The 25,563-nt window shown below is 39.8% G+C and overlaps 1 protein-coding gene across 8 annotated transcripts in view; it reads left to right on the forward strand.

The window, feature by feature from the left end:
* NEO1 (neogenin 1) overlaps positions 1-25,563 on the forward strand; it is a 266,637-nt gene that overhangs the window by 202,402 nt on the left and 38,672 nt on the right. For 6 of the 8 annotated variants that reach the window (XM_053594083.1, XM_053594089.1, XM_053594084.1 and 3 more), the window contains exons 14-18: positions 4,681-4,791; positions 5,824-6,018; positions 19,443-19,538; positions 24,039-24,262; positions 24,347-24,485. In XM_053594083.1, the coding sequence (XP_053450058.1) occupies positions 4,681-4,791; positions 5,824-6,018; positions 19,443-19,538; positions 24,039-24,262; positions 24,347-24,485 (765 nt within the window). The remainder of the gene's footprint in view (positions 1-4,680; positions 4,792-5,823; positions 6,019-19,442; positions 19,539-24,038; positions 24,263-24,346; positions 24,486-25,563) is intronic. The other 2 variants (XM_053594085.1, XM_053594087.1) reach the window with 1 other exon arrangement.

Below are 25,563 nucleotides of genomic sequence, written 5' to 3' on the forward strand. Positions count from 1 at the left end.
GATTTGAACCCATCCAGGGCCTGCTAAACAACAATGACAACTGCAACAAAAAAATAGCCGGGTGTTGTGATGGGAGCCTGTAGTACCAACTACTTGGGAGGCTGAGGCAAGAGAATCGTTTAAGCCCAAGAGTTTGAGGTTGCTGTGAGCTGTGATGCTACAGCACTCTACCAAGGGTGACCAAGTGAGACTCTGTCTAAAAAAAAAAAGACTAATCCAGTTGGGGGGGACAGGACCCAAATACCTGTCTAATGTGGATTCATCCTGTAAATCACAGAAAACCCCCCTCTTTATTCCTCAGGTGAGAGAAGTAGAGTTGAGTAAGCAAGGGCAAAGCTCCTTTGCAGGAGAAGCGTGGTGGGCACGTGATAAGCTTTTCACGCTGTGAATGTTGAGACCATGCTTAAAAGCAGGGGTCCTCAAACCGCGGCCCGCAGGCCACATGAGGCAGTGTGATTGTATTTGTTCCCGTTTTGTTTTTTTACTTCAAAATAAGATATGTGCAGTGTGCATAGGAATTTGTTCATAGTTTTTTTTTTTTTTAAAACTATAGTCCAGCCCTCCAACGGTCTGAGGGACAGTGAACTGGCCCCCCATTTAAAAAGTTTGAGGACGCCTGCTTAAAAGGATTGAGACTGATGCCCCTAAGCTGTCCTTATTCTGTGGAGTCTGCACAGATGTTTAATACAGCTACGGAATTGACTGCAGTCTGCCCACCCCTTTGTAGTTAAGCCGTGCCAGGACTCTGTCCTCTCCAGCTGCAGGTGCCTCAGCTCTGGCCCCGTCACCCCACCTCTGTCCTGGGATGGTGCATCTTGTAGTATTGCCTCAACTTCCTTGGCTTAGCTCTGTCACTCAACAGAGCCCATCCGTTTTGCAAACAAACAGATGAATTGGAGCCTGTTTATGTATAAACCAACAGCATAATTAAACAGCATAAATTATCTATAGCTATAACACTACACTAGGAGGGCAGGTTTAATTGCAGGATAAAAACTGACTCAGCTAACTTTTGCTAGGAAACCCAGAAAGCAGAGCTGGTAGAAGAGAACTGTAAGAATCGTCATAGTTATCTAAGCTCAAGAATTAATTTCATCACCCTTTGGAAACACTTAACTTTCCTGCATTTCTTTCTTCCTAGGTAGACATTAAAAAGATTAGAGAAATTTGGCATCAGCCACTTTCCGTGTCCCTAGGGACCAGGTCCTTGAGGGAACCAAACTGGGGTCAAAAGTGTAATGCTTTCTCTTCTTTAAGGTATAAGTTTATAAAAAATTCAGAGAGCCACTAACGGTATATAAAACTGTGCTCTCGTAATCAGCAAGCTCCTCCTCATCTCACAGATGGGATTAAGTTCTTTCAAAATAGGAAAAAATGAATATGTGGCTCCCAGGGTATCTTTGAGTCTTGCAGCCTCTTCACAGGACCCCACTTCCCTCAGCTGCAGTCAGTAGACTTGTCTGCAGTAGGTGTTACTAAGAAATATCACTAAGGGAATGTTGATCGCAGATGTCCTCAACAGTCAAATTCTGATTGTACTCCAGATAAATATTAGGTCATTAAATATGAAATCAAAAGTTTAGTTTATTATAATAAGCAGTGTAGTTAATCGCAGTAAGTGCCTAAACTGTGAATGCAGTTTTGCCTTCTTAGCAGTAGCTTGTGTGTACCAAGAGTGAAGAAGCTGGAGAACGCGTGGCAGTAAATCACAAAAGGCGTTTCCACAGCTTGTTGCGAATTGAATTTTTTTTCTTTCACGAAGTGGTGTAAAGCTTGGAAGAAGTGGTTCTCAGCTGGTGCAAGGCCTGGTGAATATGCTGAATGACAGAGTTTCCAAGTCCAGCTTCTGTAGTGTGAGCAGCCTTGTTCCTGCAGCAGCATTGTCTTACAAGAGGTTTGACTTGTCTCTGTTGACCTTTCTCAGCTGCTTAATCACAAGCATCCTCATCATTTCATCAGACTGCTTGCAGTGGACATCTACTATAATTGACCAGGTTTCATGGAGCTGTAGTGGATGATGCTAGTGCTGGACCACCAGACACCAGTAACTTTTTTTGATGAATATTCTGTTTTGGACTGTGTTTTGACAGTTCATCTTTATCCAGCCATAGTGCTGAACCTTTGCGATTGTCAAAAAGAATCCATTTTTCATCACATGTAACAATATGGTGTAGAAATGGTTCACCTTTATGTTGTGACAGCAAAGAAAGGCAAGCCTTGAGATGATGTCTCTTCTGACACTCCTTTAATTCATGCGGAACCCCTCTATCCAGCTTCTTACCTTGCTGATTTGTTTCAGATGGTCCAATATTGTTCTAATAAGAACATCAAAACGTGCTGCTGATTCACATGTCGGTTGAGATGGATTCACTTCCACTACAGCTTTCAGCTCATCATTATCCACCTGGGTCTCAGGTCGCCCATGTGGCTCATTTTCAAGATTAAAATCACCAAAACTGAACTTCTCAAACCATTGATGTCCTGTGCGTTCATTAACCACGTCTTCCCAAACACTTAACTTATATTTCAAACTGTCTGCACTACACTGGTTCCACAATGGAACTCATATTCAAAAAAAGCACGAATTTTTTACTTATCCATGGTTTCACAAAAATTGTTCTAAAAAATATTCAAAGGTAATTTCCAAGTGGCTGCTCTAAAAATGTGTGTTTGAAAGAATGAGGATGTACCTTCATAATAAATGAAATGTCAGAGATACCAACTGTCAAATTTAGTGTTTAAGGAAATCGAACATTTCTTACTTAATAACCTAATACCATTTCCCGTCTGAAAGGCTTTTATTTTAAATACTTAATAATAGATATTTATTATATAGTAGGCACTGTTCTTATTGCTAATAATATAAAAACAGAGTACATTGGTTTCCCAAGAGAAGAGTATTTTCTCAATGAAATATTGATATATAAGCAAAATATAATTTTTATAGTAAAAATGGCTTTATGTTTATCAAGAAAATTATTGCATTTTAAAATATTTAGATTTATTTAATAGATTTATTGAACTTTTATTAGCAAGTGCTGGCACACAGTATGCAATGGTAAATAAAAATGGAGATCCTGGGCGGCACCTGTGGCTCAGTGAGTAGGGCGCCAGCCCCATATGCCGAGGGTGGCAGGTTCAGGCCCAACCCCGGCCAAACTGCAACAAAAAATAGCCGGGCGTTGTGGCGGGCGCCTGTAGTCCCAGCTGCTTGGGAGGCTGAGGCAAGAGAATCACGTAAGCCCATGAGTTAGAGGTTGCTGTGAGCCGTGTGACGCCACGGCACTCTACCCGAGGGCGATACAGTGAGACTCTGTCTCTACAAAAAAAAAAAAAAAAAAAAAATGGAGATCCTTTCTCTCTGGAAACATTAACTTGAAGCTTGATTATTAGGGAACAGTATGGATTACCAAGATTCTGTACTAATGGTAAATTATATGCCTGAGTTTTAGCCAGAACTAATTGTTATTAGTAGCGTTTAAATGTTGCCATATCTTTATGATGGCATAAAGATATTGTATGCCTTGGGTTTAGTCTATGAACTCTTTAGGTTACTCAGAAGGAGAAGAACTCCCGGCCTCTTACACACACCTCTTTCTTGCTTGCTGTCTTTACTTACTCACCTGATCTCTCTCTCTTGTGCATTCTACCTCTCCCCAGAGGGCAGGGAATGGTAATCCGACTGGTTGGATTCTTTCAGGATCTTAATTGAGCCACATTTGCTAGCAGTCCCAGTTGTTGTCTGTTAAACACATGGGCAGCCCACTCTAGGGCGCTCTGGTTTATTGTGTGCAGAGATAAGACAGGACGGTAAACTGACTTGGGCCCAGTTTCTATCCTGTACTGCTTAACAAAGATCCCAGTATTTGGATGTGGGGAAGTAGGATAATTTTCATAACCTTTACATGCCCTACCACAGTATCTGATATTTAAATGCTCTAAAAATGTATGCATGCATAATACGAGTAACTGACCATGTTATTAATTATTGCCTTGTTTTGGGGTTAGACTTTTGCATGTGGATCTTTGTTACCTTTGATACATTGGTAAATCATGTAGTTTGTTAGCTGGTTGTAAATAAAAAGTTGCATGACAGAAAGGTTTGAGTTTTTTCCCTCTTTTATTTACTATTTATAGGTATGGGCAATTAGTTGTTAAGGAATAGATTTCCAGATCATATTTGGTGCTTAAAGTTTTTCTGCTCTGGTTACAAGGTGGCTCAGAGAACAGAGGTAACCTGATAGGAGTTAAGTCTTTGCATTCTTTTCTGGGTTTGGTTCCTCGGGGACCAGTTGACTTTGTTCCTTTGCTGTAACTCTTTCATTATTCTTGGCCCGTTTTTGGCCTTAGCTTTCTTTGTAACAAAATGAAGAGATTGCATTAAATGATCTCTGTGCTCTATGATCTTTGAGCTCTTAGACAAAAGTCCATAATCTCCTGGGAGCTTTAGTCATTTCTATTTTCCTCTTTGAGTGTGTGAGCTTCAGCCTTTACTTTAGAGGGGAAAGCCACTCTGTGTTGTATTTATATATGCTTGCTCTGCATTAACCTTAACTGAAACTTTATCAAGCAATCTGCTGAGGCGGCTGAGACATTTGCCTTAATGAGAGATTCTTAATCTTTTATTTTTCCAAATCTCTTGTTTCAACTTGTCTTTTTTTGTTGTTACTTGTGTCTCAGGTCTCGATCGCGGGACTGAATATAATTTCCGAGTGGCTGCTCTAACAATCAACGGCACAGGCCCGGCAACTGACTGGCTGTCTGCTGAAACTTTCGAAAGTGACTTAGATGGTAAGAACAACAATTGATAGTACAGGCACATGGTAGGTACTAACTGTAGTCAAATGAGTCAAATTGGAAAGCCATGGTTTGGAGCACATAAGGTTTAAATTTGAGAACTTTAATGATCACACTGCTGTCATTCCTGTAATGCAGCAGGGTCCTGGAATGGATTTTTTGCAGCACCTTTCAGAGAACTGTACCTTTAGGCAGAACCAGGGCAAATAAAAATGAACAGGTGCTGTAAGTTGGCATTTTTGCCAGGGCTATTAAGTAGATGGATGATCTACTGAGCCACATAAATTGTACCTCTGTTTCAGTCGCAGTTTCTCTTTTTCCTTAGTCTCATCTGTTTATTCAACAAGTAACTCCATACAGGTGTGTGTCGTGTCACCTTTATCAGTGACAGGTGCTGGACTCGGGAGACAAGAGACCTGAGTTCTTATTCTAAGTCTCAGTTTACTAATTTTTAAATTAAGGTAGCAATTTATGCCTTAAAACAATGTATATGAATGACACTATAAATTGCCTCCTTCTTAAGCCTCTTAGTTTCTCATCACTTGAATCAACTGTGGCTCTTAACATGTCATCACGTTTTCTGACTTATCATGTTACTTAGGGGAGTAAATAATTGGTAACTTTGCTGTAACTTGATGCTTGATCACCTGTTGACAGCGGGCTTCTAATTACTTGGTTTTATGTTTTTCTCATTCCATCTAGTGGAGGTTGGGAGTGGGATGTGGGACTAAGAGGAAGGGCAATTGAAAGGCAGTGTATATGTTTTTTACCATTGGGCAGAGCTTCTTGGATCTCTTTGTCTTCCCTCCCAAATTAATATTGCCATGTATTGAAGGCTATTTTGGTATTTTTTTTTTAGAATTTACATAAAACCATGGGCTGTATTGCACTATACATATTAGTTCTCTTTGAACTCTTAGACATAAAAACAATTGAGCACCAAATAGTATGGCAGGAGGCTGAATACCATTGTCCAAGGATGGTGCAGGAAGGTGGATCTCATCTCCCTTTTCCACTTCCTTACAGAAACTCGTGTTCCTGATGTGCCTAGCTCTCTTCACGTCCGCCCGCTTGTCACTAGCATCGTAGTAAGCTGGACTCCTCCAGAGAATCAAAACATCGTTGTCAGAGGTTATGCCATTGGTTACGGCATTGGCAGCCCTCATGCCCAGACCATCAAAGTGGACTATAAACAGCGCTATTATACCATCGAAAATCTGGGTATGTTTGCGAAGTGAGGAAATAATTGTGTGTGTGATTTCTTTCTTTTTAGCTTTTTCTTGAGTAATAATTTCATTTTTACAGGCAAATTGCAACAATTTATATAACAAATTCCTAAGTAGTCTTCACCTGGATTCCCCAAAGGTTAACATTCAATCATATTTACATTTTTATTTTGTAGAATGAGCCTCAATTCAGGCTTGTCTAATATTTCCTCATTACATTCAGGTTATGCATTTTTGGAAGGAATAGTGTGGAAGTGTTGGGTTCTTGTTGGCACATCATATCACAAAGCATATTGTAGTCCATTGCTAGTGATTTTAACTTTCAGCTCTTGGTTGAAATGGTATCTGCTACATTTTCCCACTATAAAATTATTATTTTTCCCTTTGCAATTAGTAAGCACCTTTGGAGATAAGTCTTTGTAAATATCCTGTTTCTCATCAAACTCTGACTCACTGTAGATAGTTTTAGCATCTATATTAACACTTATCAATACTGTGGTGCTTCCTCAATGGTAATTTTCTAATTCCATGATTCTCTACATTTGTTAGCATTCTATGAAGGAAAACTTTCTTTTGCCCCCATAGAGAGAGAATGGGCAGTGGGAGTCTACAACAGTTAGCTGTTTGACATCTTCCATCTTTCTTCGAGTCCTTTCTTCCTTCTCGACACAGTGTGATGATCCAGGTTCATCTGGTATTTTCTTCGCCTCAGCCATGCAATCATCAGTTTCTCCAAGGAACCCTGGTTTCTTTTATGAAAAATGATTTTAGAAACCAGCATCTGGCCACTGTGTGTGCTCACTGTTACTGTTGTAGAAAATCCTGAAGAATCTACACAAAGGCTACTAAGGTCACAAGTTAACAAAATCAGTATACAAAAACAATTGTATTTCTATATACTAACAATAAGCAGTTGGAAATTGGGATTAAAATAACAATATCACTTACAATGGCATAAAAAATATGAAGTTACTAAGTGAGGTGGTGCATGCCTATAGTCCCTCCTACATGAGGGCTGAGGTGGGAGAATCACGTGAGCCCAGTAGTTGGAGTCCAACCTGGGCAATGTAATGACACCTTGTCTCTTAAAAAGAGAAGATGAAGTGGGCAGCGCCTGTGGCTCAAAGGAGTAGCCCCCCATATGCTGAGGTGGCGGGTTCAAACCCAGCCCCAGCCAAAAACTGCAAAAAAAAAAAAGAAGATCAAGTATTTAGGGACAGATTTACAAAATATGTACAAGATCTGTGCACTGAAAACTAGAAAATAATTGCTGAAAGAAATTAAAGACTTAACTAGAGATAACAGCTTCAATGCTTAAAAGCCACAATATTACTAAAATGACAGTTCTCCCCAGTGCAATCCCAACAGGCTTTTTTTTTTGTAGAAATTGATAAGCTGATTCTAAAAATGTATGTGAAAAAGCAAAGGAAATAGAATAGCTAAAAAATTTTTGGTCAAGAATAAAGTTAAAGGACCCATACTCCCTGCTGTAGTATTGAGACCTTGTGGTGGTATTAGGGTAAAAGTAGATGTTACAGGTCAACAGAACAATGTAAGAGTCCAGAAATAGATCCACACATACATGGTCCATTGATTTTTGTTGAAGATAGTCTTTTTTTTTTTTATTGTTTGGAATTCATTGAGGGTACAAAGAATTAGGTTACACTGATTGCTTTTGTTAGATAAAGTCTCTCTTAAAATCGTGTCCTGCCCCCAAGAGGTGTGCCAGACACTGTGCTCCCCCCACCCCTCTCCCCCACTTCCTCACTCCCCTACTCCACTCCTTGTATTAGCTCATCTACTGCTGAAGATTGTCTTTTTAACAAAAGATGTGGGATAATTGAACATCTACATGAGAAAGAAAATGAACCTTAACCATTATCTTACACCACTTGTGAAAACAGACCTAAATCCAAGAGCTAAAACTATAAAACTTCTAGAAGAAAAGGAAAATTTTTTTCATAGTCGTGGATAGGCAAGGACCTCTTAGGCTGCAAAAAAGCACAAATCATAAAATTTAAAAATTGATTAAATTGGACTCCATCACAATTTAAAATTGCTACTTTTTGAAAGACATCAATAAAATGAAAAGGAAGGCCACATAATATATAAAAACTCTCACATCTCAATAATAAGGGAACCCTATACAAATGATTGAAGAGTTGAACAGAGACTATATCAAAGAAGATGTATGAGTGGACACATGAAAAGATGCTCAGCACCATTAATTACCAGAGAAGTGCACCTTAAAACCACAATGATACATACCCAGTAGATTTACTAAACTTTGATAGACTGACAATACCAAATATCAACAGGGATGCAGAACCGGAACTCTCATACATGCTGGTGGGAATGTGCTAATATGACCACTTTGAAAAACAATTCGAAGATTTCTTATAAAGTTAACCATACAACCCAGTACTGTCACTTAGATGTTTAATCAAGAGACATAAAGCACATGTCTACATAAAAACTGGTACCTAGATGTTCATGTAACTTATAACAGCCCAAAAGGAGAAATACAATTTTCATCAGTAAGTGGTAAATTGTGGTATACCAAATATTCATGGTATTTTTAAAAATAGCCTATTGATACATACAACAATAGAAATGAATCTCTCAAACATGATGCTGAGCAAAAGTCAAACACAAGAGAGTCATACTGTGTTATTACGTTTTTATGAATCACAAAATAGGCAGAACTTATCTATAGTGACAAAGTAAGATTGGTAGCTGCCTGGACCCAGAGGTGATAGGAATTGACTGCAAGGGAACTACTTGTACTATTGGAAATATTCCATATCTTGATTTTGGTGGTGATTATTCAGCTATATATATTTGTCAAAACTCAACAAAATGTAGATTTAAATAGGTACATTTTATTGTATACTAAGTATACCTCATAGTCAATTTTAAAAGCAAATTTGAGCAGCATTAGTATTTATAATAGAGAATCAGTTGGTTTTGATAGGTACAATTACTTTTCCAAATTAGATTATCATTGTGGTTTTGTTTTTTGTTTTTATAAGACAGGCTCTTCTCTGCTCTGTTGCCCAGGCTGGGGTACAGTGTAGGTCTATCCTTGACCAAGTTTTTATTTATTTATTTATTCTTTCTTTTTTTTTTCTTTTTTTTATTGTTGGGGATTCATTGAGGGTACAATAAGCCAGGTTACACTGATTGCAATTGTTAGGTAAAGTCCCTCTTGCAATCATGTCTTGCCCCCATAAAGTGTGACACACACCAAGGCCTCCTTCCTTCCCTCCCTCCTTCCCTCTTTCTGTCCCCCCCCAATAACCATAATTGTCATTAATTGTCCTCATATCAAAATTGAGTACATAGGATTCATGCTTCTCCATTCTTGTGATGCTTTACTAAGAATAATGTCTTCCACGTCCATCCAGGTTAATACGAAGGATGTAAAGTCTCCATTTTTTTAATGGCTGAATAGTATTCCATGGTATACATATACCACAGCTTCTTAATCCATTCCTGGGTTGGTGGGCATTTAGGCTGTTTCCACATTTTGGCGATTGTAAATTGAGCTGCAATAAACAGTCTAGTACAGGGCGGCGCCTGTGGCTCAGTGAGTAGGGCGCCGGCCCCATATGCCGAGGGTGGCGGGTTCAAACCCAGCCCCAGCCAAACTGCAACAAAAAAATAACTCGGTGCTGTGGCGGGCACCTGTAGTCCCAGCTACTCGGGAGGCTGAGGCAAGAGAATCGCTTAAGCCCAGGAGCAGGACGTTGCTGTGAGCTGTGTGATGCCACGGCACTCTACCAAGGGGCATAAAGTGAGACTCTGTCTCTACAAAAAAAGAAAACAGTCTAGTACAAGTGTCCTTATGATAAAAGGATTTCTTTCCTTCTGGGTGGATGCCCAGTAATGGGATTGCAGGATCAAATGGGAGGTCTAGCTTGAGTGCTTTGAGGATTCTCCATACTTCCTTCCAGACAGGTTGTACTAGTTTGCAGTCCCACCAACAGTGTAAAAGTGTTCCCTTCTCTCCACATCCACTCCAGCATCTGCAGTTTTGAGATTTTGTGATGTGGGCCATTCTCACTGGGGTTAGATGCTATCTCAGGGTTGTTTTGATTTGCATTTCTCTAATATATAGAGATGATGAACATTTTTTCATGTGTTTGTTAGCCATTCGTCTGTCATCTTTAGACAAAGTTCTATTCATGTCTCTTGCCCATTGATATATGGGATTGTTGGCTTCTTTCATGTGGATTAATTTGAGTTCTCTATAGATCCTAGTTATCAAGCTTTTGTCTGATTGAAAATATGCAAATAGCCTTTCCCATTGTGTAGGTTGTCTCTTTGCTTTGGTTATTGTGTCCTTAGCTGTACAGAAGCTTTTCAGTTTAATGAAGTCCCATTTGTTTATTTTTGTTGTTGTTGCAATTGCCGTGGCAGTCTTCTTCATGAAGTCTTTCCCCAGGCCAATATCTTCCAGTGTTTTTCCTATGCTTTCTTGGAGGATTTTTATTGTTTCATGCCTTAAATTTAAGTCCTTTATCCATGTTGAATCAATTTTTGTGAGTGGGGAAAGGTGTGGGTCCAGTTTCAGTCTTTTACATGTAGACATCCAGTTCTCCCAACACCATTTATTGAATAGGGAGTCTTTCCCCCAAGCTATGTTCTTGTTTGGCTTATCAAAGATTAGGTGGTTGTAAAATGTTAGTTTCATTTCTTGGTGTTCAATTCGATTCCAAGTGTCTATGTCTCTGTTTTTGTGCCAGTACCATGCTGTCTTCAGCACTATGGCTTTGTAGTACAGACTAAAATCTGGTATGCTGATGCCCCCAGCTTTATTTTTGTTACAGAGAACTGCCTTAGCTATACGGGTTTTTTTCCGGTTCCATACAAAATGCAGAATCATTTTTTCCAAATCTTGAAAGTACGATGTAGGTATTTTGATAGGAATGGCATTGAATAGGTAGATTGCTTTGGGAAGTATAGACATTTTAACAATGTTGATTCTTCCCATCCATGAGCATGGTATGTTCTTCCATTTGTTAATATCCTCTGCTATTTCCTTTCTGAGGATTTCATAGTTTTCTTTATAGAGGTCCTTCACCTCCTTCGTTAGGTACACTCCTAGGTATTTCATTTTCTTTGAAACTATGGTGAAGGGAGTTGTGTCCTTAATTAGCTTCTCATCTTGACTGTTATTGGTGTACACAAAGGCTACTGACTTGTGGACATTGATTTTGTATCCTGAAACATTACTGTATTTTTTGATGACTTCTAGGAGTCTTGTGGTTGAGTCTTTGGGGTTCTCTAAGTATAAGATCATGTCGTCAGCAAAGAGGGAGAGTTTGACCTCCTCTGCTCCCATTTGGATTCCCTTTATTTCCTTGTCTTGCCTAATTGTATTGGCTAGAACTTCCAGCACTACGTTGAATAGTAAAGGTGACAGAGGACAACCTTGTCTGGTTCCAGTTCTAAGAGGAAAAGCTTTCAGTTTTACTCCATTCAGTAAAATATTGGCTGTGGGTTTGTCGTAGATAGCTTCAATCAGTTTTAGAAATGTGCCACCTATGCCTATACTCTTCAGTGTTCTAATTAGAAAAGGATGCTGGATTTTATCAAATGCTTTTTCTGCATCTATTGGGAGGATCATGTGATCTTTATTTTTGCCTCTGTTAATATGGTGGATAACGTTTATGGACTTGCGTATGTTAAACCAGCCTTGCATCCCTGGGATGAAGCCTACTTGATCATGATGAATGACTTTTTTGATGATAAGCTGTAATCTATTGGCTAGGATTTTGTTGAGAATTTTTGCGTCTATATGCATGAGTAAGATTGGTCTGAAATTCTCCTTTTTGTTTGGGTCTTTTCCTGGTTTTGGTATCAGGATGATGTTTGCTTCATAGAATGTGTTGGGGGAAGATTCCTTCTTCCTCAATTTTTTGGAATAATTTTTGCAGTACAGGAATAAGCTCTTCCTTGAAGGTTTGATAGAATTCTGGAGTGAAGCCATCTGGACCAGGGCATTTTTTGGTTGGAAGATTTTTTATTGTTTCTTTGATCTCAGTGCTTGAAATTGGTGTGTTCAGGAGCTCTATTTCTTCCTGGCTGAGTCTAGGGAGAGGGTGTGATTCCAAATATTGATCCATTTCTTTCACATTGTCAAATTTCTGGGCATAGAGTTTCTGGTAGTATTCAGAGATGATCTCTTGTATCTCTGTGGGATCAGTTGTTATTTCCCCTTTATCATTTCTGATTGAGGTTACTAGAGATTTTACTTTTCTATTCCTCGTTAGTCTGGCCAATGGTTTATCTATTTTATTTATTTTTTCAAAATACCAACTCCTTGTTTCATTAATTTTCTGAATGATTCTTTTGTTTTCAATTTCATTGATCTCTGATTTGATTTTGGATATTTCTTTTCTTCTAGTGAGTTTAGGCTTAGATTGTTCTGCTTTTTCCAATTCCATAAGATCTCTTGTGAGATTGTTGATGTGCTCTCTTTCTGTTTTTCGAATGTAGGCATCTAAAGCGATGAATTTTCCTCTCAAAACTGCTTTTGCAGTATCCCACAGGTTTTGGTAGCTTGTGTCTTCATTGTTGTTATGCTCAAGGAAGTTAATGATTTCCTGTTTTATTTCTTCCTGCACCCATCTGTTATTCAACAGAAGATTGTTTAATTTCCATGCCTTTGGGTGGGGTTGAGCATTTTTGTTAGAGTTGAGTTCCACCTTTAGTGCCTTATGGTCTGAGAAGATACAAGGTAAAATTTCAATTCTTTTGATTCTGTTGATATTTGTTTTGTGTCCCAGGATATGATCAATTTTGGAGAATGTTCCATGGGGTGATGAGAAGAATGTATATTCTTTATCTTTGGGATGGAGTGTTCTATATGCGTCCATCAAGCACAGTTGTTCTAGGGTCTCATTTAAATCTCTTATATCCTTGTTTAATTTCTGTTTAGAGGATCTGTCCAGCTCTGTAAGAGGAGTGTTAAGGTCCCCTGTTATTATGGTATTATCAGATATCATATTGCTCAGACTGAGTAAGGTCTGTTTCAAGAATCTGGGAGCATTTAAATTGGGTGCATAGATATTTAGAATTGAAATGTCTTCTTGTCGTATTTTTCCTTTGACCAATATAAAGTGACCATCTTTGTCTTTTTTGACTTTAGTTGCTTTAAATCCACACGTATCTGAAAATAAGATTGCAACTCCTCTTTGCTTCTGGATTCCATTTGCCTGAAAAATTGTCTTCCAATCATTGACTCGGAGCTTTGTCTTTTGAAGCCAGGTGTGTTTCTTGCAGACAGCAAATGGATGGCTTGTGTTTTTTAATCCAGTCAACCAATCTATGTCTCTTCAGTGGGGAATTCAAGCCATTAACATTTCTTGAGATAATTGATAAGTGTGGTAGTATTCTATTCGTCTTATTTTGTGAGAGTCCATTGCTTAGTTTTATCTTTTGCATCAGTGTGGAGGGTAGGTTCTGTCCTTTAATTTCTGAGTTCTTACTTTGCTGCTGATCCATTGTGGTGGTCAGTGTGCAGAACAGGTTGAAGTATTTCCTGTAGAGTTGGTCTTGTTGTGGCGAATTTCCTCAATGTTTGTATAGCCGTAAATGATTTGATTTCTCCGTCAATTTTGAAGCTTAGCTTAGCAGGGTACAGAATTCTGGGCTGAAAATTGTTCTGTTTAAGTAGATTAAAGGTAGATGACCATTGTCTTCTTGCTTGGAAAGTTTCATTAGAGAAGTCTGCGGTCACTCTGATGGATTTGCCCCTGTAGGTCAACTGGCGCTTACTCCTGGCAGCTTGCAGAATCTTTTCTTTTGTCTTGACTTTGGACAGGTTCATCACAATGTGTCTTGGAAAAGCTCAGTTAGAGTTGAGGCAACTTGGGGTCCGATAGCCCTCTGAAAGCAGTGTGTCAGAATCTTTGGTGATACTTGGGAAAATTTCTTTTATAATATTCTCTAGTATGGCTTCCATTCCTCTGGGGCATTCTTCTTCCCCTTCTGGAATTCCTATAACTCGTATGTTGGAACGCTTCATAAAGTCCCGTAATTCTGACAGTGAACGTTCTTCTTTCTCTCTCTTTTCTGCCTCTTTTACTATCTGAGTTATCTCAAAAACTTTGTCTTCTACCTCTGAAATTCTTTCTTCTGCATGGTCTAACCTGTTGCTGATACTTTCCATTGCATCTTTAAGTTCCCTGATTGACTGTTTCATTTCCTTCAGCTCTGCTATATCCTTTTTATATTCTTCATATCGTTCATCTCTTATTTGATTCTGTTTTTGAATTTCCTTTTGGTTAATTTCCACTTTATTAGCAGTTTCCTTCATTGTTTCCATCATTTCTTTCATTGTTTTCAACATGTGTATTCTAAATTCCCTTTCTGTCATTCCTAACATTTCTGTATAGGTGGAATCCTCTGCAGTAGCTACCTCATGGTCCCTTGGCGAGGTTGTTCTGGACTGGTTCTTCATGTTGCCTGGAGTTTTCTGCTGATTCTTCCTCATGAGTGATTTCTTTTATCTGTTTCCTTGCCCTCATTTTCCTTTCACTTCCTCTTGCTCTTTAAATTCTCGTGCCTGTGGACTAAGGGTTACAGGACCAGAAGGGTGAGAACGTTGAAGAGCAAAAAAGGGATGAAAGAAAGGAGGACCGAGTGATAAGAAAAAAAAAAGAAAAATAGAGAAAGGAGAGGGGGTGGGCAAAAGGAATATTGACAAAAAGAAGAGAGGCACAGAAAGAGGGAGACAGAGCAATATAGGCGTACAGTAGGGTACTTTGATACAACCTTAAAAAAAAAAACCACCTTCTGGGGGTGCCCGGTTGGGTGGTTCCTTTGAGGTCAGCAGCTCTTTGCTAACCTGATCAGACACAGTACCCCACCTCCACCAAGTAGAGAGGAAAGACAAAAATGCTATAAATCAAACCAAAACAATCAAACAGAAAACTTTACGGGATAAAATTGGCTGGAAAAACCAAATAATAGCAGTAGAAACACTAACAAAAATGAATTTCTAATTATTGAAATAGGCAGCAATGGGAAATTATAATTAAACTAGAAAAATTGAGAAAGAAAAAGGATCTGTATGGAAAAGGTTGAACTTAAAAAACAAAACAACAATCCACAGCATCAAAATAAACAAAAAAAAACAACCAAACCAAAAAAAAAAAAAAAACACAACCAAAAACAAAGCAGTATGTATATGTTATTGAATATTGTCTGGGCAACACGTGGTCTTCTGGGGTATGAGATGTTAATTACAGTTCTGATACGACTGGAGGCTGCTAGTTTCTCAAACCCCAGCAGGTAGACACCCTAAATCTCTCTTCAGCCCACTTAAAAGGCACTTTGAACTTGTTGACTTGCTGAGCAGAAGCTTTCCCAGGGAAGTGCTTGTCACTGGAATCACTGCTGAAGTGGCTATCCACTTACCCTGTGTGCCAAAACTGGTCTCCCTCTGTCCTCGAGGGTTAGGGCTGCAAGGCCGCTCAGACCCCGCCCTTAGGCTACTTGGTCGCTGGGTTACCAGCTCCCACCCAATTCTAGCTCTGCGACCCTGAGGACGGAGCTTGCCGGGGCAGATTGCTCACAATGGCTGCCTGTGACCCAGAGCCAAACACTATTAGCTCCGTCTGGCTCAGCGGCTCAGACTGGGGCCCTAGACAAAGGCCAAAGTTCTCCGCACTCCCGCTCAGGCTCTCCCCAAGGCAGTTCAGCTGAGTGCCAAGTCCAAAGACACCGAAACAGTTCACAGGTAAGGCCTTTCTGGTTTGCAGTCTCGCTGCTACTGAACTTACAGTTGCGGGCGGGTTTAGATGGATTGAACACACACGACCACTTGCCAGTTTTCCACTGTTTTAGTCCTCCTCTTGGGGTCCAGAAGTCTCTCACTGACTCCCTGTATCCTCTCAGGGGTGATGATAGGCAGATCCCACCAGCCAGAGATGCCTGGAGTCCTATCTCCCCAGACTCACGGTGCCCAGATGCAAGGAAGCTGTTACTCTGCTGCCATCTTGCTCTGCCTCTATGTATTTATTCTTTTAATGTTTTGTTTGTTTGTTTGTGTTTTGAGACAGAGTTTCACTCTGTCACCGTGGGTAGAGTACTGTGGTGTCATCATAGTTCACTGCAACCTCAGACTCTTGGGCTTGAGCAATCCTTTTGCCTCAGCCTGCTGAGACAGAGACCTGTAGCTGGGACTACAGGTGCCCACCACAATGCTCAGCTAATTTTTCTCCTTTTAGTAGAGACAAGATCTCACTCTTGCTCAGGCTGGTCTGGAACTCCTCAGCTTAGGCATTCCACCACCTCAGCTTCCCAGAGTACCAGGATTACAGGCATGAACCACTGTGCTCGGCCTGACCCAATTTTTGTTCAAATCATATCTTTGTAATTCTTTTAAGAACAACTTCAAGTGCCTACAAATGAGTTTACTTTCATCCTTTCTTCTGGGAAATAAACAGCAGTTTAAATCTTTATTCAAAAACAAATAGCCTTTTTCTTTTTCATTTTCCTTCTAAGAAGAAGCAGCACAAACTGGGAAATGCTCCCCCACATGAACATCTCCTAATGCAGTTGTTGAGGGTGAAAGGAAAGCTTTGCTGGTAAAATCAAAATGTCCCTGTGGCAACTAGCCTCCTGCTGTTTCCTTTATGAAACTACTGAAATGAAAATCCTTTGCAGTGTAGATAGGATGTGGTCCTGGACCTTCAGGTGCTTTGAGTCTAATAGAATAAAAGTACAACGCAAGAGGACGATGAAGTGAGTAGCAGTGAAATATGTTCAGGGAAGGGAAATGGCAAAGCACTGTAGAGCAGTCAAGGAAGAAGCTGAACCTGGACTAGCAAGACTGAGTCAGAGGAGGGCTTGAAGCAAAGAGATGTGAAGGAGCACTGCATGTGCTGGGCAGAGTTGCTCTTTATTGGGGAAGGCTGCATGTTGAGAAGTAGCAAGGAAACCTGAATCAGCATAAAGTAAATTAAGCATGGCCTGTAATTATTAGCCTAGGTAGTTCTGAGATGCATATACTGTTGAGTAAAAGAAGCAAGTCAGAGGTGAAGCACATTTAGGGATTCATTGATTCATCAAACTGGGGCTGAGCTTCAGATCCATACAAACATCTGCCTGCTAGATCCCATAGCTTATATTTCATCTGATCCAAAATTAGTATCTTCTTCCCCAAACCTGTTAATCAGTTGACACACATCCCAGACACTGTTCTGGAGATAGAGCAGAGAATAAGACAGACATGTTCACAATTATTAGTACAATTTAAAAATAGTACAATTTAAAACAACTGAAATTGTTCACAGCGCAGAGGAAGAAAAACGTAGCTTTATAGTATGGAACGAGTACTTTCTGATAATAGACTTTTCTAGGTAAAGAGGATGGATGTGTCCCCAGCATGGGAAGCCCGGTGGTAAGAGAAAACTTAGTGTCCAGGGGCCAGTAATGATGGAGCACAGAGAACAGGGCAGAGTGGTGAGAGGCAAACAAGTCGGTCAGATCCATGAGCCTTGCCTAGAAGGCATGAGGCAGGGAGGTCAGTGACCTTCAGGTCCCAGCTGGGGCAGCAGCTTGGTAGTGGAGCCATATACTGAACTGGGGATACTGAGGCAGATGGGAAGTGCAAAGAGAGGGGAAAGAAGACGAAGAAAATGAAAGACTTGAGACATCCAAGGGGAAATGCCAAACCCACGGTGGAGCACAGAAGTGTGGTGCTCAGAAGAATGATCCAGACTAGAGATCTGTATTTGAATTTGTCAGCACATACCTGCTAATAGAAGCAAAGGAAATGAATGAAATGCACAGGGAGTGGGAGTAGAAGAGGGCCTGGAATCAAGCCTTGAAGAGGTGTGTCACCATTGCTCTGCCACTGTCCCCAGTCTCGGTGAATGACATCACCATGGCCTACCATGTTGCCTGACCACTTTTCTTATCATTCAGGTAGTAAGTTTTACTGATTCCATGTGATGTCAGTTCTTTCTGACCTGGGAAGACCATGTGCCTCTATATATTGCCCTGTAGTATCTGGAGAGCAGGTGGGTCACCAAGCAAAGCAGCTTTTTCCAGCTTTTGAAGTAACACAGGTCTCATGATGGTGCCCACTTTGGGTAACTACCCGGCTTTGCCAGAAATGAGTGAAATAGGTCAACTCCTACCCTGAGACACTTAAGTGGAACCCAAGTCTTCATTTCTGAAACTGAACTCGTGAAAGTCTCCACCCTACCTCAGGCGTCCTCAAACTTTTTAAACAGGGGGCCAATTCACTGTCCCTCAGACTGTTGGAGGGCCAGACTATAGTTTTAAAAAAAAAAAGAACTATGAACAAATTGCTATGCACACTGCACATATCTTATTTTGAAGTAAAAAAACAACGCGAACAAATACAATCACACTGCCTCATGTGGTCCGCGGGCCGCAGTTTGAGGACCCCTGCCCTACTTGGATGCAGAATGGGATGAATCAGAATCTTCCTGATTTACCTCAGCCAGTAAGAGTGTGAAAGCTGTTTCACCTGTTTAATGCCCCTGTTTTATCTGAGTCTGATCATCAGCATTTTGCATTATCACTAGAGGGAGTGTTTCTCTCAGTCTCATGATTGCAGTATCACCTCCAAGCCAATTAAATCTGGAGACATATCTCATTCTGACCAGGAAGTTTACATGATGGCCAGGTGAGGTTTGGCCAGTCCTGGAGGCCCCCTGAAGAGTTAAGGACATTCAGCATTTACTGAGGTTAAGAGATTATCTTCTCTTCTCTATCTTAGTTGTTCCAATCACTGTCCTCTTTCAAGGGCATAAAAGGGGGTTGTTTAATTTCAAATTCCACATATGGGCTTCCAGCATGTCCATACAATGAACATCACAAAACCGTAGCACAGGCCAAGAGAGAATCCAAGCACAGTCGACCTCCAGTGCTGAGACAAGGTCCAAGAACTTAATCCTGGCCAGTTTTTCTAGACTGTGTGTGCTTTCATCTTCATATCTCCCCATACTGTGGGTTAAACTGTCCCACATAAGCCACACAAGGCAGGTCTGTAATGGGTTAAAAATGGCTTTTGCTAACGTAAAGGCAAAAAGAGAACTGGACTCCCCTCTGAGGCATACTCAGAGCCTGTTTCGGAACAGTTTCTCTGATGTTATGCTCCCGTTAAGCCCACGTGGTCAGAGACTTGTAGTCTGTTCCTTGTTTACCCTTAATAATCACAGGAGCGAGCTTATACCCACGGCAAAGCTACTGTTCTTTGGTGTCTCCGGTCACACAACCCATACCCCAGAACAATTCCACATACAATATTTTAAATTTGTTTTTCCTTAATTCCTCTGCAGTTAAGATTATGCAAGTTCATCCTTAAATTTTTTTAATTCTGTAATGAGGATTTTTTTTTTTACACTGTCTTCACTTGTTTCTTTCCTTCAGATCCCAGCTCTCACTATGTGATAACCCTGAAAGCGTTTAACAACGTGGGTGAAGGCATCCCCCTGTACGAGAGTGCAGTGACCAGGCCTCACACAGGTAAGGTATCCTGTCTGTCCCTGGTCTCCAGCTTTTGACAGCAGCTTGCGGAGAATATTGGCATGAGGCCGACCCCATCAGTGTCACTGGAGGGAAAGTGTGTGGCAGTTTAGGGTTCAGACTTCCAGCGGGAAAATGGGCCCTCAGCATGGAAAGTTCTGTTAACTCCTGTTTTACTTTTTTGGAATATACTAATCCTATCATGTAAGCCCCATCCTGTGTAGATATTTACTCATGTTTTTAATGTATTAGGACATGGAAAGCATGATTGTGAAAGAATTATAAGTAATTTTCTATCTTTTGGGCAGGTAAGTTACAACTAAAATGAGTCAAAAAATGAAAAGACCGTCATATCTCCAAAGGAATTATATAGGTTACTGATTGTGGCAATAAATTGGTGACTATGCCATTTGCTTCATTAGTTACTGAATAGGTTGGGAAAGTATTTTTCTATGTACCTTTCATAAACTTTATACACGTATAAAGAGTATAAGGTCAGAGGTACTATTAATTTGATCAATTATACATTTATTAGAGCAAATGTTATTTTTTCTTTGAATTATCTACTTAAAATATCTCTAAAATAAAGTAACATATAGAATGTAAAATTTCTGTAGCTATGTAAAGCATCTAATCTGAATGAGAAAGTTTATTGAAGTAAATATACAGGATGTCCATTAAGTTTGTGTGCAATTTTAAATTGCACGTGAACTTTATGGGCACCCTGTATTAGAGTTGTGAATTTTTTAAAAGGGTACTGGAAAACATTTTGTTTTCAAAATGTTCCTTTCTGTTTATTTACAATTATCTACTGTGTCTTCTAGGTACTTTGCATAATTGAACAGATTTGATAATACTCCTTTCTGTGTCCCTTTTTTTTTTTAAGTTTCTACTTAAGACCAGCATTATTACTACATGTTTGGTAGTTTTGTCCTATCTTCCACTCTGATGAGCTTAAAATGTATAAATTCTTTTAGGAATAGCTTTAGTATCAGAAAGGAAAAAATAAGGTTAAAAAGAGAATATTAAAATCCTGCTACTTTCTTAAATCGGGCCATAATACAAGGGAACTTCAAAAGTTCATGGAAAAAGAGAATTAAAATATTTTATTTCGCAGGCTGCACGTGGCTCAAAGGAGTAGGGCACCTGCCCCATATACCAGAGGTGGCGGGTTCAAACCCAGCCCTGGCCAAAAACTACAAAAAAAAAAAGATTTTTATTTCTCCTTAAACCTCTATCAAGTTCAAGATTTTTGTAAGCGGTGATACCAGCCATTTAGTCCCCTAACGAACGAAGGATCTTGGAAATTTTACCATGTCAACGCAATCTTTTTTACATTATTAACTGAAGAAAAATGGGTGCCTTTTAAAATATTTTTAAGAGAATAAAACAAGTCAGTAGGAGCCAAATCAGGATTTTAAGTAATTTCCCATTAAAACTCTTCAAAATTGCCCTTATTTGTTGAGAGGTATGAGCAGGAACATTGTCATGGTGGAGAAGGACTATCTGGTGAAGCTCTCCCAAGTGTTTTTCTGCTAAAGCTTTGGCTAATTTTCTCAAAACACTCTCATAATAAGCAGACGTTGTTGTTGATTGGCCCTCCAGAAAGTCAGTGAGCAAAATGCCTCGAAGCATCCAAAAAAACACTGTTGCCGTGACCTTTGTTTGTGGCAGGTCTGCTTTTGCTTTGACTGGACCGTGCCTCCCTCTCGGGAGCCACTGCTTTAGTTGTGCATCATTGTCAGGATCATACTGGTGAAGCCATGTTTTATCTCCTGTTAACAGTTCTTCAAAGAAATGCTGCAGGGTCTCAATCCCACTTGTTTAAAATTCTATTGAAAGCTAGCTCTGCTCTTGTTTGCAGTTGATCTGGACATAGTGGTTCCCACTAAGTGGAAAGTTTGCTCAACTTCAGTTGTTTAGTCAGAATTGTGTGAGCTGAACCAGTTGAGGTGTCTGTGGTGTTGACTATAGTTTCTGCTGTTAATTCTTGGTCCTCCTGAGGGCACCAAGGTGCATTTTTACTTCAAAATTGACGCGGATGGTCTGCCACTGCAGGCTTCTCTGTCAACATCATCTCAGCCCTTCCTAAAACGAGTTATCTATCTGTAAACAGCTGATTTCTTTATCTCCATGAATTTCTTATAAAGCATCAGTGATTTCACCATTTTCTGCCTAAGCTCCACCATAAATTTGATGCTTGTTCTTGCTTCAATTTTAACAAAATTCGTGTTGCTCTGATAGGGGATCTTTTCAAACTGTTGCTTTATCCCTGCTTTATCATTCTTAGTCCTCAAACTAGATCCTGTTCAAACATGTTATAACAAGTGTAGTACAAATTTATTTTGTGTGAAAAAAATTTGAAAACCTTGTATTTTGATAATGTACATTTTCTGTGAACTTTTTTTTTTTTTTTTTTTGTGGTTTTTGGCCAGGGCTGGGTTTGAACCTGCCACCTCCGGCATATGGGACTGGCGCCCTACTCCTTGAGCCACAGGCACCGCCCTTCTGTGAACTTTTAAAAAGAAAGTTGAAATTATTTTCTTTTGTGTGTCATACTTTTATTGGCGAGAAATATATAAAGAAATATTCCTAAGTCATGCAACATAGTTATCTTTTCCAAGAGTTGGTGCATATAAGAAAAACATTTCTCAATGAATTCTTCACTCAAAAGTGCATTTTCTATAACTAATTGCTATGTGTCCTGACAAACTTGGAACAAAGCCTTTGATTGTAATGTATGCTGTTCCTCCATTACTTTGAAGACCTCATTATATAAGAAATTACTCAAATGGAGGCTATTACTTTAGCTTGCCGGTTTTTCATCAACAAGGCCTGTGCCATCGCAGATTTTGAGTTATAGGAAGAACTAATCACCATAAAGATATGAGATATTTGTACCAGAATGTTTATTGCAGCCCAATTCATAATTGCTAAGTCATGGAAAAAGCCGAAGTGCCCATCGATCCACGAATGGATTAATAAATTGTGGTATATGTATACCATGGAATACTATGCAGCCTTAAAGAAAGATGGAGACTTTACCTCTTTCATGTTTACATGGATGGAGCTGGAACATATTCTTCTTAGTAAAGTATCCCAAGAATGGAAGAAAAAATATCCAATGTACACAGCCCTACTATGAAACTAATTTGGGACTCTCACATGAAAGCTATAACCCAGCTACAACTTAACAATAGGGGGAAGTGGGAAAGGGGGGGGTGGGTAGAGGGAGGGGAATCGGTGGGATCACACCTGTGGTGCATATTACAGGGGTATTTGCGAAACTTGTTAAATGTAGAATATAAATGTTTTGGCACAGTAACTGAGATAACGCCGGAAAGGCTATGTTAACCACTGGGATAAAAATGTGTCAAATGGTTTATGAAGTGAGTGTATGATGCCCCATAATCATATCATTGTATACACTTATGATTTAATAAAAAAATTAAAAAAAAAAAAAAAAAAAAAAAAAAAAAAGATATGAGAATGCCCATTGTAGAACCTGAACTTAAATAAACCCATATGTATAGAGTTAGAAAACCTAACCGAGAGTAGGGAAAAGCCAACCGTGTCCTGCTGGGTTGCCCTGGGCCCATGGTCCTTGTTGCTTTTGTGCTCGTGCTGGCCTGTTTTGGCAATGGTGCTTAGGGAATGTGTCTATTGCATATGGTGCAGGACGGCACATGAGCATGGACTTTCCTCTCCATCAAATAAGTACTGTCCAGTACTCTGATTTCTGACGTTCATGAAGGCTTTGTCATTTGGACCCGTGATTATGGTGACATTTCCCATAACTGATGGGGATTCATCCCTGAGTTGTTCTCTAACTCTGTAAAAGAAAATAGCCCAGCATGATGTTACTTTACCTTTTCTCAAGGAAGAGTAATGCTCTTCAGTTTCTTTTGCTTTGTTTGGGGGTGAGTCATACTGCTTTCAGACCCAAGACATCAGCAAGTCTGGACTTGGCCGTGTTTGGGTATCAGAGGCCAGGCTGAGTTGCCATGGCTGACATTACATTCAGGACTCAGGTCCGTGATGTGCTCTCATAACGCCTGTCCCCCAAATTCAGCCACATTCACTGAAATCTCAAGATGAGCTTTGTATTTCTTGTTTAGAAATTATATCCTTGGTTTTAATAGTTTTCATCTCTTGGTGATCTTTTTTGAACAGGAGGTAGAATTTGCGAGTAATTTTAAGAAAATTTAAGCATGAATACATTAATAATCACTGGATTATCACATTTTTAACATGCCTATAGAATGTAGTAGAGAATATAATCAATTACTGCTTCTCTTAACATTTTCCTGCAAAATTTTCCTGAAAGAACACAAGTGGAAATACTCTTTTAAATGAATGGTGGTTATCTATTAACTTTGTATTCTCTTTTTTTTCTCCATATCTCACCTTTCATTTCATTATATTACCCTGCATTTCCCTTTTTTTTATTTTTGTTTACGTTAAAATGCCACTTCCTTTTTTTAATTACTTTTTACCCAGACACTTCTGAAGTTGATTTATTTGTTATTAATGCTCCATACACTCCAGTGCCAGATCCCACTCCCATGATGCCACCAGTGGGAGTTCAGGCTTCCATTCTGAGTCACGACACCATACGGATTACGTGGGCGGACAACTCCCTGCCCAAACACCAGAAGATTACAGACTCCCGGTACTACACAGTCCGATGGAAAACCAACATCCCAGCAAACACCAAGTACAAGGTACTGATACTTTTGCTCTGGGTGAAAATATTTAATCATTGATTTTTTTTCTAATGTTAAAATTCTCGATTCAAATTTTTTCAGAATGCAAATGCAACAACTCTGAGTTATTTGGTGACTGGTCTAAAACCAAATACGCTCTATGAATTCTCTGTAATGGTGACCAAAGGTCGAAGGTCAAGCACCTGGAGTATGACAGCTCATGGGACCACCTTTGAATTAGGTATGTGTGTCAGAACCCCTGTCACGTGGCATTTCTGCTCTTTGCAAGATGTGGAAGCCAGTGGAAGCCCTTGCTCATGCTGTGCCACATTCCAAGTCGTGGGACTTCTCACACCTGCTTTTACTACCCAGGCAGAGGATTGAGTACATGAATTAACATCCTACAGAGTGCAGCGAGCAGCTACTGTCTGCTGTCTGAACTGATGGATTGTGGGGGGTTTTGTCACTGAACAAGAGTATTAGCAAATAATAGGATACTATAACTCAAAGCATACTAAATTATAGAAATCAATAGATAGACTTGAGTTTAATCCCAGGTTAACCAGCTACTGACTGTGTGATGGGTAGGTCGTCCTACCTCTAAATCTCGGCTTCTTCCCATCTGTAAAAGCAGTATAATAATCTCGGCCTTTCCTACTTTATAGGGTTATTATAAGGGCAAAATGAGGAACAGAGGGGAAAGACATGATATTTTATAAAGCACAGAGAAGATGTAAGGGATTATTGCCATTGATCCTGCTTACTGTAAATTGAGATAGAAAAGATAAGCCACCTGCCCTTGAGCAAGCATTGGCCAATGCCATATTTGCTGGAACCGGAACACTTTGCTAGGTGACCCCAAAGCTACCTCTGCAGCTTTCATGCAAACCAATTAATGACTGAAATCTTTGTTAAGTGTACATGAGAGGAAAAATAACTAAGCAAGTTAAGGACAGCATGCTGTCTGCGTTTGAGAAGCTGTTTGCTTTCGCTCACTGTCAGGCCTGCCCTTCTACGTCCTTGGGCTTGCCTAGTATGGACACGTGTGTAACTGTTAGGAATCTCTGTCTATTTTGGCCTCCTACTTCTTTCTTTCCTATATATGTGGATTAAATTCTCCACAAATGGGACTTGGCCCTATTGTACTGTTGGTTGGGCTTCCTACAGAGAAAAGGGTTGGATTTGGAGAGTTAGAAATAAAGATCAGAAGTCTAAATAGACCTTTAGTTTGCTTTCTTTGGTAACCATTTTAGGAATGTTTTTACTTTAATTCCAGCCCATTAGCTAACAAATAAGATTGTGTTTTCCCTTAGGACATT

Source organism: Nycticebus coucang, chromosome 6, assembly GCF_027406575.1.
Source record: "Nycticebus coucang isolate mNycCou1 chromosome 6, mNycCou1.pri, whole genome shotgun sequence".
Classification (NCBI taxonomy): Eukaryota; Metazoa; Chordata; class Mammalia; order Primates; family Lorisidae; genus Nycticebus; species Nycticebus coucang.